The sequence below is a fragment of the Dreissena polymorpha genome, chromosome 6, assembly GCF_020536995.1.
Source record: "Dreissena polymorpha isolate Duluth1 chromosome 6, UMN_Dpol_1.0, whole genome shotgun sequence".
Lineage (NCBI taxonomy): Eukaryota > Metazoa > Mollusca > Bivalvia > Myida > Dreissenidae > Dreissena > Dreissena polymorpha.
In genome coordinates, this window is record NC_068360.1 from 6,428,289 (window position 1) to 6,443,193 (window position 14,905).

Consider the following 14,905-nt stretch of genomic DNA (forward strand, 5'->3'; position numbering starts at 1 on the left):
CTAGTTCGATAATCATAAGCAGACAGGGTTTCTAATAGAAGTGATTTTTACGATTGCTTTACATAATTAACTGCCTGCTTATACTTTTTCTAGGCCGTGGTAATTGACAGTAAACAATGTATGCAATGAGGTTGTGTATACAATACAATACTCCTTAATTCGAAATAAGTCTTGACATTCTTCACAGCTGCATCCCACCACAACACAAGAGGAGAATCGTACATACATAATCATTTAATATAATAGTTCTTTATTTACTTTTTATAGTCTCTTCAAAATAATAAATGCTAAAGATAAGCATACACTGTTACACTGAATACAACGACATACTTTATAACATGACATTATCACCAACACATGGCGAATGATTGTCAATATCTATACTATGTAATAAACTAATGCAACAATATGAATTCCATATAATTTATGAAAATAACACACACAAACACACCCATATATATATGTTTCTACTATGACCATTTTTTTGTTTTAAGTAAATCATACCGGTTACCTTCAACTTTAATTAACAACAAAATAGAAAATAATGTCGAAAATGTAACATTTTTTAGTCGTTTAAAGTTTCTTCACAATGATGCAAGACACTTTAAAATCCATGACAAACCAATACGTCTGGTGGATTCTGTTTTATCAGTTTTTATTTCACATTTGATTTTAAAACATACATATTACTTTGCTTTCTGTCAACCTGTGTAATATTTGACACAATTTCTATTGCGGAATTTGTGTCCGAATTAAAATTTTAATTGTGTTCGTCCATCCCCATTCTTATTGTTGGCAACAGTTTGCTATCGTTTCGTCTCGCCCGCTCCAACCTTACTCCTAGTGTCCCCTTCTGTATAGTATTTCTGTCTCGTGAAACTGTTTCCTGTTTTTTTCTTCCCTTAACTAATTAGTCCGCTCACTAATGTGAAATAGGTGATTACTGAAATGAATAAATTTTTAAAAATAGATCTACTACTACTACTATTACTACTTCTACTACTACTACTAGTAGTAGTAGTAGTAGTAGTAGTAGAAGTAGTAGTAGTAGTTGTAGTAGAAGCAGTGGTAATAGTAGTAGTAGAAGTAGGAATAGTAGTAGTAGTAATTGTTATATTGAAATAATTGAAATTAATTAAATATATATATATATATATATATATATATATATATATATATATATATATATATATATATATATATATATTGTCGTTATTATCTCAATTTAGACGTAAATTGTAGAAACACGGATACCACACAGATCATTCTAAACACGTATACCACACAGATCATATTACTGTAAGAATATTTTTCTTGATTTTGTTTTCATAAATATATGAAAGAAACCTGAAAAAGAATGCAAAATGATATAGTGTAAGCTCCGCCCATAAAGTTTATTGCTTAATTTTACCAGAGGTGATGTTTCTGTGTCAAAATAAAATAATGTCCCCACACTGATCCTACCTTATTCTAACCGTTCAAACGCGCGGTTGCACTTTACTGAAACAATATTTATTTGTTTTATAAAATCATGATACCTATAGAAAACTCTCATGAATGAGCGGATTCTCCACTTGATCCCATTGAAAATGGTGACATATTAAAAAAGTTATCCTAAAAAATCTTACCTTTGTCGCGCTTTTGTTGATATTTTACTCCCCACACAGATCTTAAAAAGTCACGTGGTATAGGCAACCGTGTGTGAGGAAATAGTCATACTGAACATTAACCATGCTCAAATATAGCCATTATATGCATCTTTTGACTTAAAAACCTGAAAATTATAAAGCGTTACAACACAAAACGATTTAATAATTTGGCGTGTTCTGCTGTTGTCGTTATATTTTGTGAAACTACGAGGATCGCTTATATGAAGTATACATTACATCGTTCATAGTATGAGCATGGATTGCAGAGTAGTCTAAATGGTAGATTTTTTCTCCTGGGGACTCCTGGGGTCAGAGGTTCGAGCCCTGTTTCAGATCATACTTTTTTTTATTATTTAATTCTTGATTTGTTACTGGCGCTTTTTTGATCCAATGTTTACATTTAACAATATAAAGCATTTAAATGCTAACTTCAATACTTGCCAAAATCTGTTAAAAGACCCCTTTAATTAGTAAAAACAATCATTTTGAATGAAAAATAGTCAAATTAAAAAGAAAAATCAACTTCTCTAAAAAAAAATAATATATATAGAGTTGATAAAGCACTAGACTTTTACTGTAAAGGTCAGTGGTTAGAGCCCCGTTAAGGGATACGTTTTATGCCCCCTTTGAAGAAGAGGGGGTATATTGTTTTGCTGGATGTCAGTCGGTCTTTCAGTCTGTCTGTTGGAAGACAAGTTCGTTTCTGATCAATAATTTGTCAACAAATTGACAGATTGGCTTGATACTTCACATGTGTATTAGCATTGAACAGTAGATGACCCCTTTTGAAATTTGTGTCACTAGGTCATTGTCAGAATAAGTGTAAAAATCATTTCAGGTCAATAACTCGTTAACAAATTGACTGAATGGCTTGATGCTTCCAATGTGCATTTGACTTGGACAGTAGGTGACCCCTATTAAAATTGGGGTCTCTAGGTCAAAGGTCATGGTCACTGTCACAATAAATGGGAAAATTGTTTTAATCAATAACTCATAAAGGAATTGATTGATTGACTTGATACTTAACATGTGCATTGGCCTTGGAAAGTAAATAACCCCTATTGAAATTGGGGTTACTAGTTCAAAGTCCTGTTTGTGGGCATACATGTATGTCTCCGACTGCGGGACTCTTGTTATTAGCTCATCTATTTTTTGAAAAAAAATTATGAGCAATTGTCATCACCTTGGCGCCAGCGTCGGCGTCCGGTTAAGTTTTGCGTTTAGGTCCACTTTTCTCAGAAAGTATCAATGCTATTGCATTCAAACTTGGTACACTTACTTACTATCATGAGGGGACTGGGCAGGCAAAGTAAGATAACTCTGGCGTGCATTTTGACAGAATTATGTGCCCTTTTTATACTTAGAAAATTGAAAAGTTTGGTTAAGTTTTGTGTTTAGGTCCATTTTATTCCTTAAGTATCAAAGCTATTGCTTTCATACTTGCAACACTTTCTAACTATCATAAGGGGACTGTGCAGGCAAAGTAATGTAACTCTGACTGGCATTTTGACAGAATTATGTGCCCTTTTTATACTTAGAAAATTGAAAATATGGTTGAGTTTTGTGTTTAGGTCCACTTTATTCCTACAGTATCAAAGCTATTGCTTTCATACTTAAAACACTTATTAACTATCATAAGGGGACTGTGCTGGCAAAGTTATGTAACTCTGACTGGCATTTGGACGGAATTATGGGCCCTTTATACTTAGAAAATTGAAAATTTTGTTAAGTTTTGTGTTTTGGTCCACTTTACCCCTAAACTATCATAGATATTGCTTTCATACTTGGAACACTCGCAAACTATCATAAGGGTACAGTAAAAGAACAAGTTGCATAACTCTGGTTGTCATTTTTACGGAATTATGGCCCTTTTTTGACTTCGTAACTTTGAATATATGGTTAAATTTTGTGTTTCGATCCACTTTACTTCTAAAGTATCAAAGCTATTTCTTTCAAACTTCAAATACTTTCATGCTATCATGAGGTTACTGTACCTGGCAAGTTGAATTTTACCTTGACCTTTGAATGACCTTGACTCTCAAGGTCAAATTATTAAATTTTGCTAAAAATGCCATAACTTCTTTATTTATGATTAGATTTGATTGATACTTTGACAAAACTACTCTTACCTGGCATACCACAATAGACACCACCCAACCATCCCCCGTGCCCTCCCCCTCCCCCCCGAATCCCCCCCCCCCCCGAATTTTTTCCCCCCGCCGTAATTTTTTTTCTTCTTTTTTTTTAAGATCATCTCACAAATGACCATCACACCCTCACACTATACTATACCCCACCCCCCACCCCCCCCCCTAAATTGTTTTTTTTTGAAACGGTTAAAAAAACACAAATATTTATTTTTATTATTTTATGTTTGAAATACCGTCCAACCATCGCACCCAAGAATACCCCCCCCCCTCCCTCCCCCCTCCCCCCCGAATTCTCCCCCCTATTTTTTTTTCTTTTTTTTTTTTAAGATCATCTCACAAATGACCACGACCACCACACCCTCACACTATACTATACCCCCCCCCCCCCCCCGAACCCCCCCGCTACTTTTTTTTTTTTTTAAGATCATCTCACAAATGACCACCATACCCTCACACTATACTATACCCCCCCCCCCCCCCCCCCCCCCCCCCCGAAACCCCTCCCCCTCCCGAATCCCCCCCCCCTATTTTTTTAAAAAAAAAAACACAAATATTTATTTTTATTATTTTATTTATGAAATACCGTCCAACCATCGCACCCAAGAATACCCCCCACCCCCTCCCCCCCCCCCCGACCCCGAATTCCCTCCCCCCCCCTAATTTTTTTTTTTTTTTTTAAGATCATCTCACAAATGACCACCACACCCTCACACTATACCTCCCCCACCCCATCCCCCCCCAATTATTTTTTTTAAACGGTTAAAAAACACAAATATTAATTTTTTTTGAAATACCGTCCAACCATTGCACCCAATGATCCCCCCCCCCCCCCCGAATTTTTTTTGCATTTTTCCACGCCCCCACTCTTTACACCCCTCTTCACTCCACCCCTCCCTCCTTTGTGATTGAAAATGAGAGTCCCTTCACCTTTAAAAAGAAAATAGATGAGCGGTCTACACCCGCAAGGCGGTGCTCTTGTTTTCATTATGCATTAGAAAGTCCAAACTGTTTTCAACATCCCTAACTGCTTTTCAGATTCCCTTAATCTATCTCAGCTTATGGCCTTAATTTGTGAATGGTCATGTGTATAGAAATAATGACTGTGACCAGTTTTGGCTGAATTATGGCCTTTTGTATGCTTGTTTACCGTAGATTATATTTTGGATGTGTCTGTGTACAAACATGTTGTGTAGGGGCATCAGTGTCTGTGACACATTTCTAGGTTTTTGTCCCCTACCGGTGAAACCAGAGGGGACTTATGGTTTGCGCTCTGTCTGTCAGTAAGTCTGACAGTCAGTCTGTCTGTCACACTTTTCTGGATCCTTTGATAACTTTAAAAGTTCTTCATATTTTTTTCATGAAACTTGAAACATGGATAGATGGCAATATGGAGATTATGCACGTCATTTCATTTTGTTCCTACGTCAAGAATTCTGGTTGCTGTGGCGACAAAAAAAATAAATAATAATCTTACAATGGTGGAGTTTCACCAGTAGGGGACACTATTGCTTGGCAATCTCTTGTGGGGGTTTTTCTTGTTTTTTTTAAATTCTTGTTTTTATAATAATTTATCAATTTAAAGCATTAGATGACAAACTTTAAAACATGCCAACAATCTGGAAAAAGGTCCCTTTAATGGACCCTGTTGTTTATGATAACTCTTTCCCCATCAGAAGCAAAATCTTCAAATCAAAATGTGAAAACAGCATAAAACCAAAACAGCCTGCGAGTAACTTGCAATAATTGTATGATAAGCCCTGCCTTCAATAAATAAATAAAATTTACATGTAAACATTTAAGTGCTGTTCCTCATTAACATTTTAACAATTATCTCCATTATTAGCAATTATATAAAGCTTTTATTAACATGCTTTAAACAAATCATGCTGAAACATGCTTAAAGACAAGCTAGTTAAAAATAATAAATAATTTGAAACTCTGCACAGAACATGAATGGATACAATTTTAATTGTATACTGTGCATTGATTTTCCTACCTTCTAATATGTCATTGTCAGTAATACAATTTCAAGTGTTCTTGGATATTATACCTCAATTCAAAAATGTTTATTTTATTTTTTGTGTGAGAAAAATTGTGAAGGTAGTGCCATTAAACAATTGAAATTTTTTTAAATAATTTGAGACGCAATCTGGGAATATGAGGCTTAATGCATGTGCTTAGAGTGTCGTCCCACATCAGCATGAGCAGTTTGTTAAGGCTTATTAGGGACAACACTAAGCTTTTAAGGCATTTTTCGTTTAAATGAAGTCATTATTTGGAATCCACTCTAGGCTGACTGCACACGCTATTCTGTCACCATTTTTACCCACATGCATAAAGCCTCGTTTTCTAAAGTGAGGCATATTTCTATTTTCAGTCTGACCCCCTGTGGTCGGCCCGACTCCTACACACCAATCCAGAGGCTGTCAAACAGGCACACAGGAAGTAAGTGACCTAGTAACAGTCGCTATGGAAACCCGAGTTATGTTCAAACATGCTCAGAATTTATCCAACGAAAAACATACAAACCTTGAGAGTTCTTAATAGTTTTTCAAGAAAAATTATTTGTTTGATTGGGTTACTGGTATGTATCTCAACAAATAAAGTTTATCTTGTGTCATTTACAAATGATGATGTTGAAGTCAATATTTTAGTGTAGACTTAATTATTGTTGTAAATTATTACTTATTTCCCAAGAAAGTAATTGGAAGTTTTGAAGATCTTTTTTTTTTATGTAACAGAATAAAGCAAATGAATCATAGGAAAAAGCATTCCTTATAAAGAAATTGCTAGTTTTGTATAATAGTTTGAGAATCATGGGCAGTAGGCAACTGCCTACGGGCCCCGCAACTTTTAGGGGCCCCAGTGAGGTCGCGATAAAAGAATATTTTTTACTTCCTTACTAAGCTTTATCTAGTGACATCACAAAGCCAATTATTTTACATCAATAATATGTCCTGATTTAAGTCATGAAATTGCTTTACCAAGTGACATTATTTTGCAAAAAGTATTGTTTTACTGGTGATTTTAGGGGGCGGCTGTGGCTGGGATAGAATTCAACATAGTGCTCTTTCACTCTGAGGGACTGGGGCGTGGGCGCCAAACATTTCACTGCCTATGGGCCTCCATAGTGCTAATCCGTCACTGTGTATTGGTCATTACATTTTCTTTTCTATTTTCTTATTTAAGTGCAATTTTTCATAGAGGCTACCATTTATTACTCAATCTTGGTGAAACTTTGTCAGAATATTTGTTTTGCCATTTTCAAGGCTGATTTATAATGTGGACCACATGCATCCAAAAACTAAATAACAAGGTCAAATCTTGAAAAAACTTGTTACCAGTCTGTAAGACTCAATATTTATAAAAACTTGGTCAGATTGATAGACTTGGAAATATTTAGTCTAGCAGGGTGAATTTGAATTTATGTCACATGCATCAAAAAGCTAGGTCACCAGGTCAAATCTTGTAAAAAAAACTATTTCCCCACATTTATGACTCAATCTGAATGAAACATGATCAAAATGTTTATCTTGACAATATCTAAAATGAATTTGAATCTGGTTGATGTGTGTTAAAAAAACTAGGTCAAAAGGTCAGATCTTAGGAAAACCTTTTAACCACCACAGAAGCCACATTTAAAACTTTACCACTTGGGTACGTATTTTGACACAATTGTAGTCCCCTTAGGAAGTTCTTACTAGATTCAAGATTTTAAGACTTCATCTCCAAACTTTAGTACTGATGAGCACCAAACAGCATACAACCTGAACAGACTGCGAGTAACTCGCAGGCTGTTTGGGTTTTATGCTGTTTGCACGTTGCCATTTTTACTTTGCTTCTAAGAAGGAAAGAGTAAAGACATACTGTAAACGTATAGAAATTTGTCGGTATGAAATTTCGTGGTTTAATAAAAAACAACTTATTCGTTGACATGTAATTTCGTGGATTTCAAATACTTGGGTAAGGCTGACAATCATAATAATTTAACTTATTAAAACAACCAGAGTTATAACGAAGCATAATCTGCTAATCTGTGTTGACAGCAAGACTTGGGGTTAATGTGCACTGAAGCATGAAAGTGTTGCCGATAATTGTTGATAAGGGCGATAAAGCGGCGCACTTGTTTGTCCCCGCTCGCACATTGCCATCAATGTTGTTTTGACAATATGTGCACGTCTCAGCGCAATCGATCACCTAGTAGTAACAATTGAGCAAAACAGTCCCCAAAATACACGTGTGAAAACCGTTATGTCTCTTTTAACTTAAATTGGCACTAATTGACATATGTGATAAATCTACAAACTGTTAATTTGAGGCATCACGTAAAAGAGAACAATTGTTGATTTACAGTTTAAATACCATGCTTGATTTAACAAGTATTATTACCCAAACACTTATCAAGAAAACAACATATTGTATTAACTAGCATAGCTCAATCAAACAATGTCTCTTTCAAAATGATACTTGAATTCGTGGTTCAGCGGACCAACAAAATCCACCACATGAAATTTAATGGTTTTACAGTAATCCTTATAAAACTTGGTCAGAATGTTTATCTTGAGAGGAGTTAGAATATGGGTCAGATGCATTGCAAATCTTCTGGAAGGTCACTAGGTCAAATCTTTTAAATACTTGTTACAACTTGATAGTTCACATGACTTACTCCCGATAAAACTTGGTCACAATATAAAGGCTATGTTTGAATCTTGCTTAAATAAATAAAATAATAGATAACCAGGTCAATACTTAAGCACTTGGTGTCCAAAACACAGGTGAGCCTTGTAGGGCCACTGTCACCTCTTGTTGTAGTTTTCATAACTTGAGCATGTTCTGGGAAACTGGGCTTAATTTGTGTGCCTACAAAGGCTAATCAGGAACAACACTTTTTGCCTGTGGCAGATTTTTAGCTCCACTGGCCAGAGGCCAGCGGGGCTTATGTCATGGTCCTGTGTACGTCGTGCTTGCGTCAGTGCGTTAACTTTTATTAAAACATCTTCTTCTCCTAAAAGTCCAATTCTGATAAAACTTCTCACAAATGTTTCTGGGGTGAACCTCTTTCAAATTTGTTCAAATGATGCCCCTGGGGTCAAATTTGACCCTGCCCCGGGGGTCACAAAATTGAAAATTTGCTTATATAAGGTCTATTTTATGAAAAATTTCAAAATCTTCTCCTCCATAACCATTGGGCGTAGGGCTATCAAATTTGGTATGTAGAGACATCTAATAGTCCTCTACCAAATTTGTTCAAATTATGCCTCTGGGGGTCAAATTTGACCCTGCCCCGAGTGTCACACAAATGAACATATGCTTATTTAAAGCCTATTTTGTGCAAACTTTAAAAATCTTCTGGTCTATAACTGTAGGGCCTAGGGCTTCCAAATTCGGTATGTAGTGACATTTAATAGTCCTCTACCAAATTTGTTCAAATTATGCCGCTGGGGTCAAATTTGACCCTGCCCCTGGGGTCACAAAAATGAACATATGCTTATATAAAGCCTATTTTGTGCAAACTTTAAAAATCTATTTGTCCATAACCGTAGGGCCTAGGGCTACGAAATTCGGTATGTAGTGACATGTAATAGTTCTCTACTTAGTTTGTTCAAATGATGCCCCTTGGGTTAAATTTGACCCTGCCCCCGGGGTCAAAAAAATAAACATTCGCTTAAATAAGGCCTATTTTGTGCAAACTTTAAAAATCTTCTTGTCCATAAGCGTATGGCATAGGGCTACCAAATTTGGTATGTAGTGACATCTAATCTAATAGTCCTCTACCAAATTTGTTCAAATTATGCACCTGGGGTCAAATTTGACCCTGCCTAGGGGGTCACAAAAATTAACATATGCTTATATAAAGCCTATTTTGTGCAAACTTAAAAAATCTTATTGTCCATAACAGTATGGCCTAGGGCTACCAAATTTGGTATGTAGTGACATCGAATAGTTCTCTACTTAGTTTGTTCAAATTATGCCATTGGGATCAAATTTGAGGCTGCCCCGGGGTTCACAAAAATGAACATACGTTTAAATAAGGCCTATTTTGTGCAAACTTAAAAGATCTTCTTGTCCATAACCGTATGGCATATGGATACAAAATTTGGTATGTAGTGACATCTAATAGTCCTCTACCAAATTTGTTTAAATTATGCACCTGGGTCAAATTTCACCCTGCCCCTGAGGTCACAAAAATGAACATATGCTTATATAAAGCCTATTTTGTGCAAACTTTAAAAATCTTCTTGTCCATAACCGTAGGGCCTAGGGCTACCAAATTTGGTATGTAGTGACATCTAATAGTTCTCTACTTAGTTTGTTCAAATGATGCCTCTGGGGTTAAAGTTGACCCTGCCCTGGGGGTCACACAAATGAACATACGCTTAAATAAGGCCTATTTTGTACAAACTTTAAAAATCTTCTTGTCCATAACCGTATGGCATAGGGCTACCAAATTTGGTATGTAGTGACATCTAATAGTCCTCTACCAAATTTGTTTAAATTATGCACCTGGGGTCAAATTTGACCCTGCCCCGGGGGTCACAAAAATGAACATATGCTTATATAAAGCCTATTTTGTGCAAACTTTAAAAATCTTCTTGTCCATAACCATAGGGCCTAGGGAACCAAATTTGGTATGTAGTGACATCAAATAGTTCTCTTCTTAGTTTGTTCAAATTATGCCCCTGGGTTAAATTTGACCCTGTCCTGGGGGGTCACAAAAATGAACATATGCTTAAATAAGGCCTATTTTGTGCAAACTTTAAAAAACTCATTGTTCATAATTATAGAGCCTAGGGCTACTAAATTTGGTATGAAGTGGCATCTAATAGTCCTCTACCAAATTTGTTCAAATTATTCCCCTGGGCTCAAATTTGACCCTGCCCCAGGGTCACAAAACTGAACATATGCTTATATAAAGCCTCTTTTGTGCAAACTTTAAAAATATTCCTGTCCATAACCATTGGGCCTAGAGCTACCAAATATGGTATGTAGTGACATCTTATTTTTCTCTTCTAGGTTTGTTCAAATTATGCCCCTGGAGCCAAATTTATATATAAAAATGCTCACCCTTCCAACTTTAAGCGCCCAGTGGGACGAGGGATAGAAAGAGAAAGTCACATGCTTGAGTACATTTCAACCCATGCGCATTGCATGCTTTTTTCACATAAAAACAGTGGAGCAATACAGGGCCATCATGGCACTCTTGTTTTGTAATAAAAGAGAGACCTACTTTGAACAAAGCATTCTGTAAAAATGAGAGTTGTTGTCCCTGTTAAGTCTGTGCTTTCTGCTCATGCTAATCTGGGATGCCACTTTAGGTACAGGTATTATGTCCAGTTTTCCAAAAAAATATCCTATCTGTATTCTTTCATTTCAAGTTTCTTCACCAAGGGCAGCGACATTGTTGTAACGGCCAGCTATCAGGCTTCTGTGGCTGGGTTTGTGGAACATCTTGGAGTGACGGAGGAGGGGGCAGTCTTATTGATCAAGAGGAGTGTTCATCTTGCGAGACAAGCCGCTGATGAAGTCTCCAAAGATTTAGGTATAGAGGATACTTTTTTGTTTTCAGTGTGATACATGTAACATATTCAGGATGCCGGATCATGTGACTGTTTGTGGGTTCCTGCTTTTAACTTTATTGGATTTATTGGACGGTAAGTGATGCTTTATTTCAAATGACTCTTTTAAACAAAAATCCAGTGTAGGAAAAGGTGTCACTCCTGCAAAAACTACACTTGGACGACACTTCATGCATATGCTTTGAACTCCATTTTCCCATATTAAGGCTCATATTACATGATCATCAGAAAGGAAAAAATAAGTCATAAACGTTTATGTGTCTGTGTATGCAGTAAGCAGAAAGTTTCAGCCTTGAGTAGCCTCTGCATCATACAGAAGGTATGATGTGTTATTTTTACTTGTCACATTGGAATACTTGTAGGGATTATTTCAGGTTGTAAAAATGGCCGTGTAGCAGGATCTGTTGGACCCTACGGCGCCTGTTTGCATGACGGCTCTGAATATACAGGCAACTACATTGAGGGACTATCAGACAAGGTACATAATGTCTGGTGTAACATGTGTAGTGGATAGAAAGCGTTATATCAACAGTGTGAGATCCAGCATCATTATACCCCCCTACAGGGAAGGATTAAATGGGAGACATTCGTCTGGCTTTGTGCACAAAAAATTGAATCTTAAAATATATGATTACCATAAAGTGTTGATGTGCAATACACAATTGTGTGTGTGCTGTGTTTGATTTATTCCTGAGTAATGTATAAATTAACCCTTTCCCACTAAGAGGCAAAGTAAAAATGGCTTTGTGTAAACAGCATAAAACCAGAACAGCCTGCGAGTAACTTGCAGTCTGTTCAGGTTTTATGCTGTTTGAGCAGCACCACGGGCATGGCTCCCAATGAACTGAGCCATAGGCATTTCTGTCATTAAACTTAGCCTTAACTGACAAATTTGTTTGGGGGTATTTGTCACATGTATGACAAAGCTCCAGTTTATTATGGGCATATTGCCAGGAGATTGTATTTGACATTTTGAGTAGCCATTCTGAAAACTATATTTTTATGCCCCCGGATCGAATGATCGGGGGTATATTGTTTTTGGCATGTCTGTCTGTCATTGTATGTGTCTGTCTGTCTGTCACAAACTTTAACCTTGGGTAAACTTTTGCAATTACTTTTGTTATATTGAAGATGGCAACTTGATATTTGGCATGCATGCGTATCTCATGGAGCTGCACATTTTGAGTGATGAAAGGTCAAGGTCATCCTTCAAGGTCAAAGGTTTAAAAAAATCAAAGCAGCGCAGTAGGGGGCATTGTGTTTCTGACAAACACATCTCCTTATTATTTACCATGCGGGTATACATGAAAACAACCAATCTTTGTTTATTGACAAATAAATACAAATAGCTACAGACCAATGCAAAAGTATTACTTATATCATACAAATAATGAAGTTGAAGTTTTGTTTATGTCTATGAATTATATCTATTGGTCCATACATGTCTATAGGTACATGTATTTGCAGGAACTCCAAGCCTGGCACCGACCACGTATTGGTGCGTTACTAGAAGCAGGGGCGGACCTTCTTGCCATAGAAACCATTCCTTGTCAACGAGAGGCGGAGCTTGTTGTCAAGCTACTGGAGTGTGAATTTCCATCCAGTCAAGCGTGGGTGACATTTTCATGCAAAGTTAGTGATAGAGACTGTTGGAATTTGTAGACAGTAGTTTTGTTCGGTTCTTACAATCAATAAATGTTGATTTTTGAGGCAAGAAAACACTTACACATTAAAAGATGCATGCATATACTAGCTAGTATGCATCTGATTTGACTTTTTGGGTTAACCTTTTGCATGCTGGGAAATTTGTCGTCTGCTAAAATGTCGTCTGCTAAATTTGTAAAATAAGCATTTTCTTCATTTTTTTTCAAAGAATACTATCAGAATAGCAAACAGTTTGGATCCAGATGAGACGCCACGTTCTGTGGCGTCTCATCTGGATCCAAACTGTTTGCAAAGGTCTTTAAAATTCGGTTCCCGCACTGAAAGGGTTAAGGGGCTATATTGATGATTACATGTATGTGTGAAAACTGTAGTTGGAATGTATTGAGTTGTAGCTAAAAATAACAAGAGCTGTCCCAAGACAGTATGCTCCACTATTATATTGCTTTGCTAGTATAATGTAAATTTCCTGTAATTAACCTGATAAAACAAACATATTGTAGTTGAATATCTGTAGTACATGTAGTTATATAGTATTTGTTAACCTAAAGCTGAACATTTATAAATTAGAAAGAGAAATGCGACCATGTTATGAAACTAGATTAACATATTTTTACAAATTCATTAAATTAAACTAACTTATGGTACTAAAACTTAAAGGGACTGCCAACCGTGATTGACGAAAACAGAAAAGTTTTAAAATACCGTATTTTTTTACAATTATTAGTTAATATTGATTAAAATATCACGACTGGTGTACGCGGTTGACAGTCCCTTTAAGGTACTAACTCAGACAATTATCTCGATCCAAACTCAAGTTATTGAGCAGGAACCATATTTCTATTTTATGTAACAATGACCTTCACTCAGCTTGCCCCAAGTTCAATTCCACCATATATCTTCATGTTAGCCAACTACAAACAAAATTAAAGCACAATGTACCTTGATCCAAACTTAAGTTATTCTTTTTATATTTTTACTAACCGTGATCTTGACAACTGACCCAAAATGTAATCTCTTGCTAGATAAGACTATTATTTGACACTTTCCCACTTAGATACGTATTTTGACTGAACTTTGGTCCCTTTAATAGAAAGTTAAATATAATTTAAGACTTTTCTTACTCACAAGCTGTTTTAGTTTTATGCTGCTTGCACCTGACAGGAAATGGTTTTAATACACACATTTCAACACAATCTATCCAACCTGAATGAAGTTATTCAGCAACAGTGACCTTGACATTGAAACTTTTAATCTATTTTTAGCAACAGTAATCTTGACATTGACCCAATATGTTACCACATGCTAATTCTGCATGTCAGCAAGATATACTAGTTGTTGCACACAAACATAATTCAGAATTCACTTAGTAAAAAAAGAATAATAAGGGGCATATTGGTACATCAGCTTAAGTTCAGGTCAATATGACTTCTCTAAGTACAGAAGGGGGCATAATCTTATAAAAAAGACTGTTCAAAGTTATAGGTCTTGATAGGTGACTTTATAAAGACCCTTATCACAAATGTTATGTTTTATTTCAATATCGATAGAAAAAAAGAGATATTGAGTTCTTAGTACAAAAAGGGGCATAATTCTGATAATTGTAGAATCCCATAATTACCGTGGCCACATGTGTGAAGTTTCAAGTACAGTAGACTCTCTGTAAACCGGACGGTCTCGGGACCGGCCTGATCGTCCGGTTTTCAGAGAGTTCCGGTTTACCAAGAGTATGCATATTGCCGAAATATACATGGTATGCATTGTGTACAGAATCCCATAAAAATAAAACAAACCGTATACATTTACATGTACCATGTGATAACTGTACACAGGTACTGATGATGTTAATTGCATTCTTAAAAAATGT

General features: G+C 36.1%; 1 protein-coding gene across 6 annotated transcripts in view; it reads left to right on the forward strand.

Moving 5' to 3' along the window:
- Nucleotides 1-13,261, forward strand: part of LOC127835273 (homocysteine S-methyltransferase YbgG-like) — a 17,406-nt gene extending 4,145 nt beyond the window's left edge. For 5 of the 6 annotated variants that reach the window (XM_052361624.1, XM_052361622.1, XM_052361623.1 and 2 more), the window contains exons 3-6: nt 6,177-6,244; nt 11,176-11,339; nt 11,739-11,854; nt 12,844-13,261. In XM_052361624.1, the coding sequence (XP_052217584.1) occupies nt 6,177-6,244; nt 11,176-11,339; nt 11,739-11,854; nt 12,844-13,038 (543 nt within the window). In that variant the 3' untranslated portion in view covers nt 13,039-13,261. The remainder of the gene's footprint in view (nt 1-6,176; nt 6,245-11,175; nt 11,340-11,738; nt 11,855-12,843) is intronic. The other variant, XM_052361625.1, reaches the window with a different exon arrangement.
- The last annotated feature ends 1,644 nt before the right edge of the window (nt 13,262-14,905 follow it).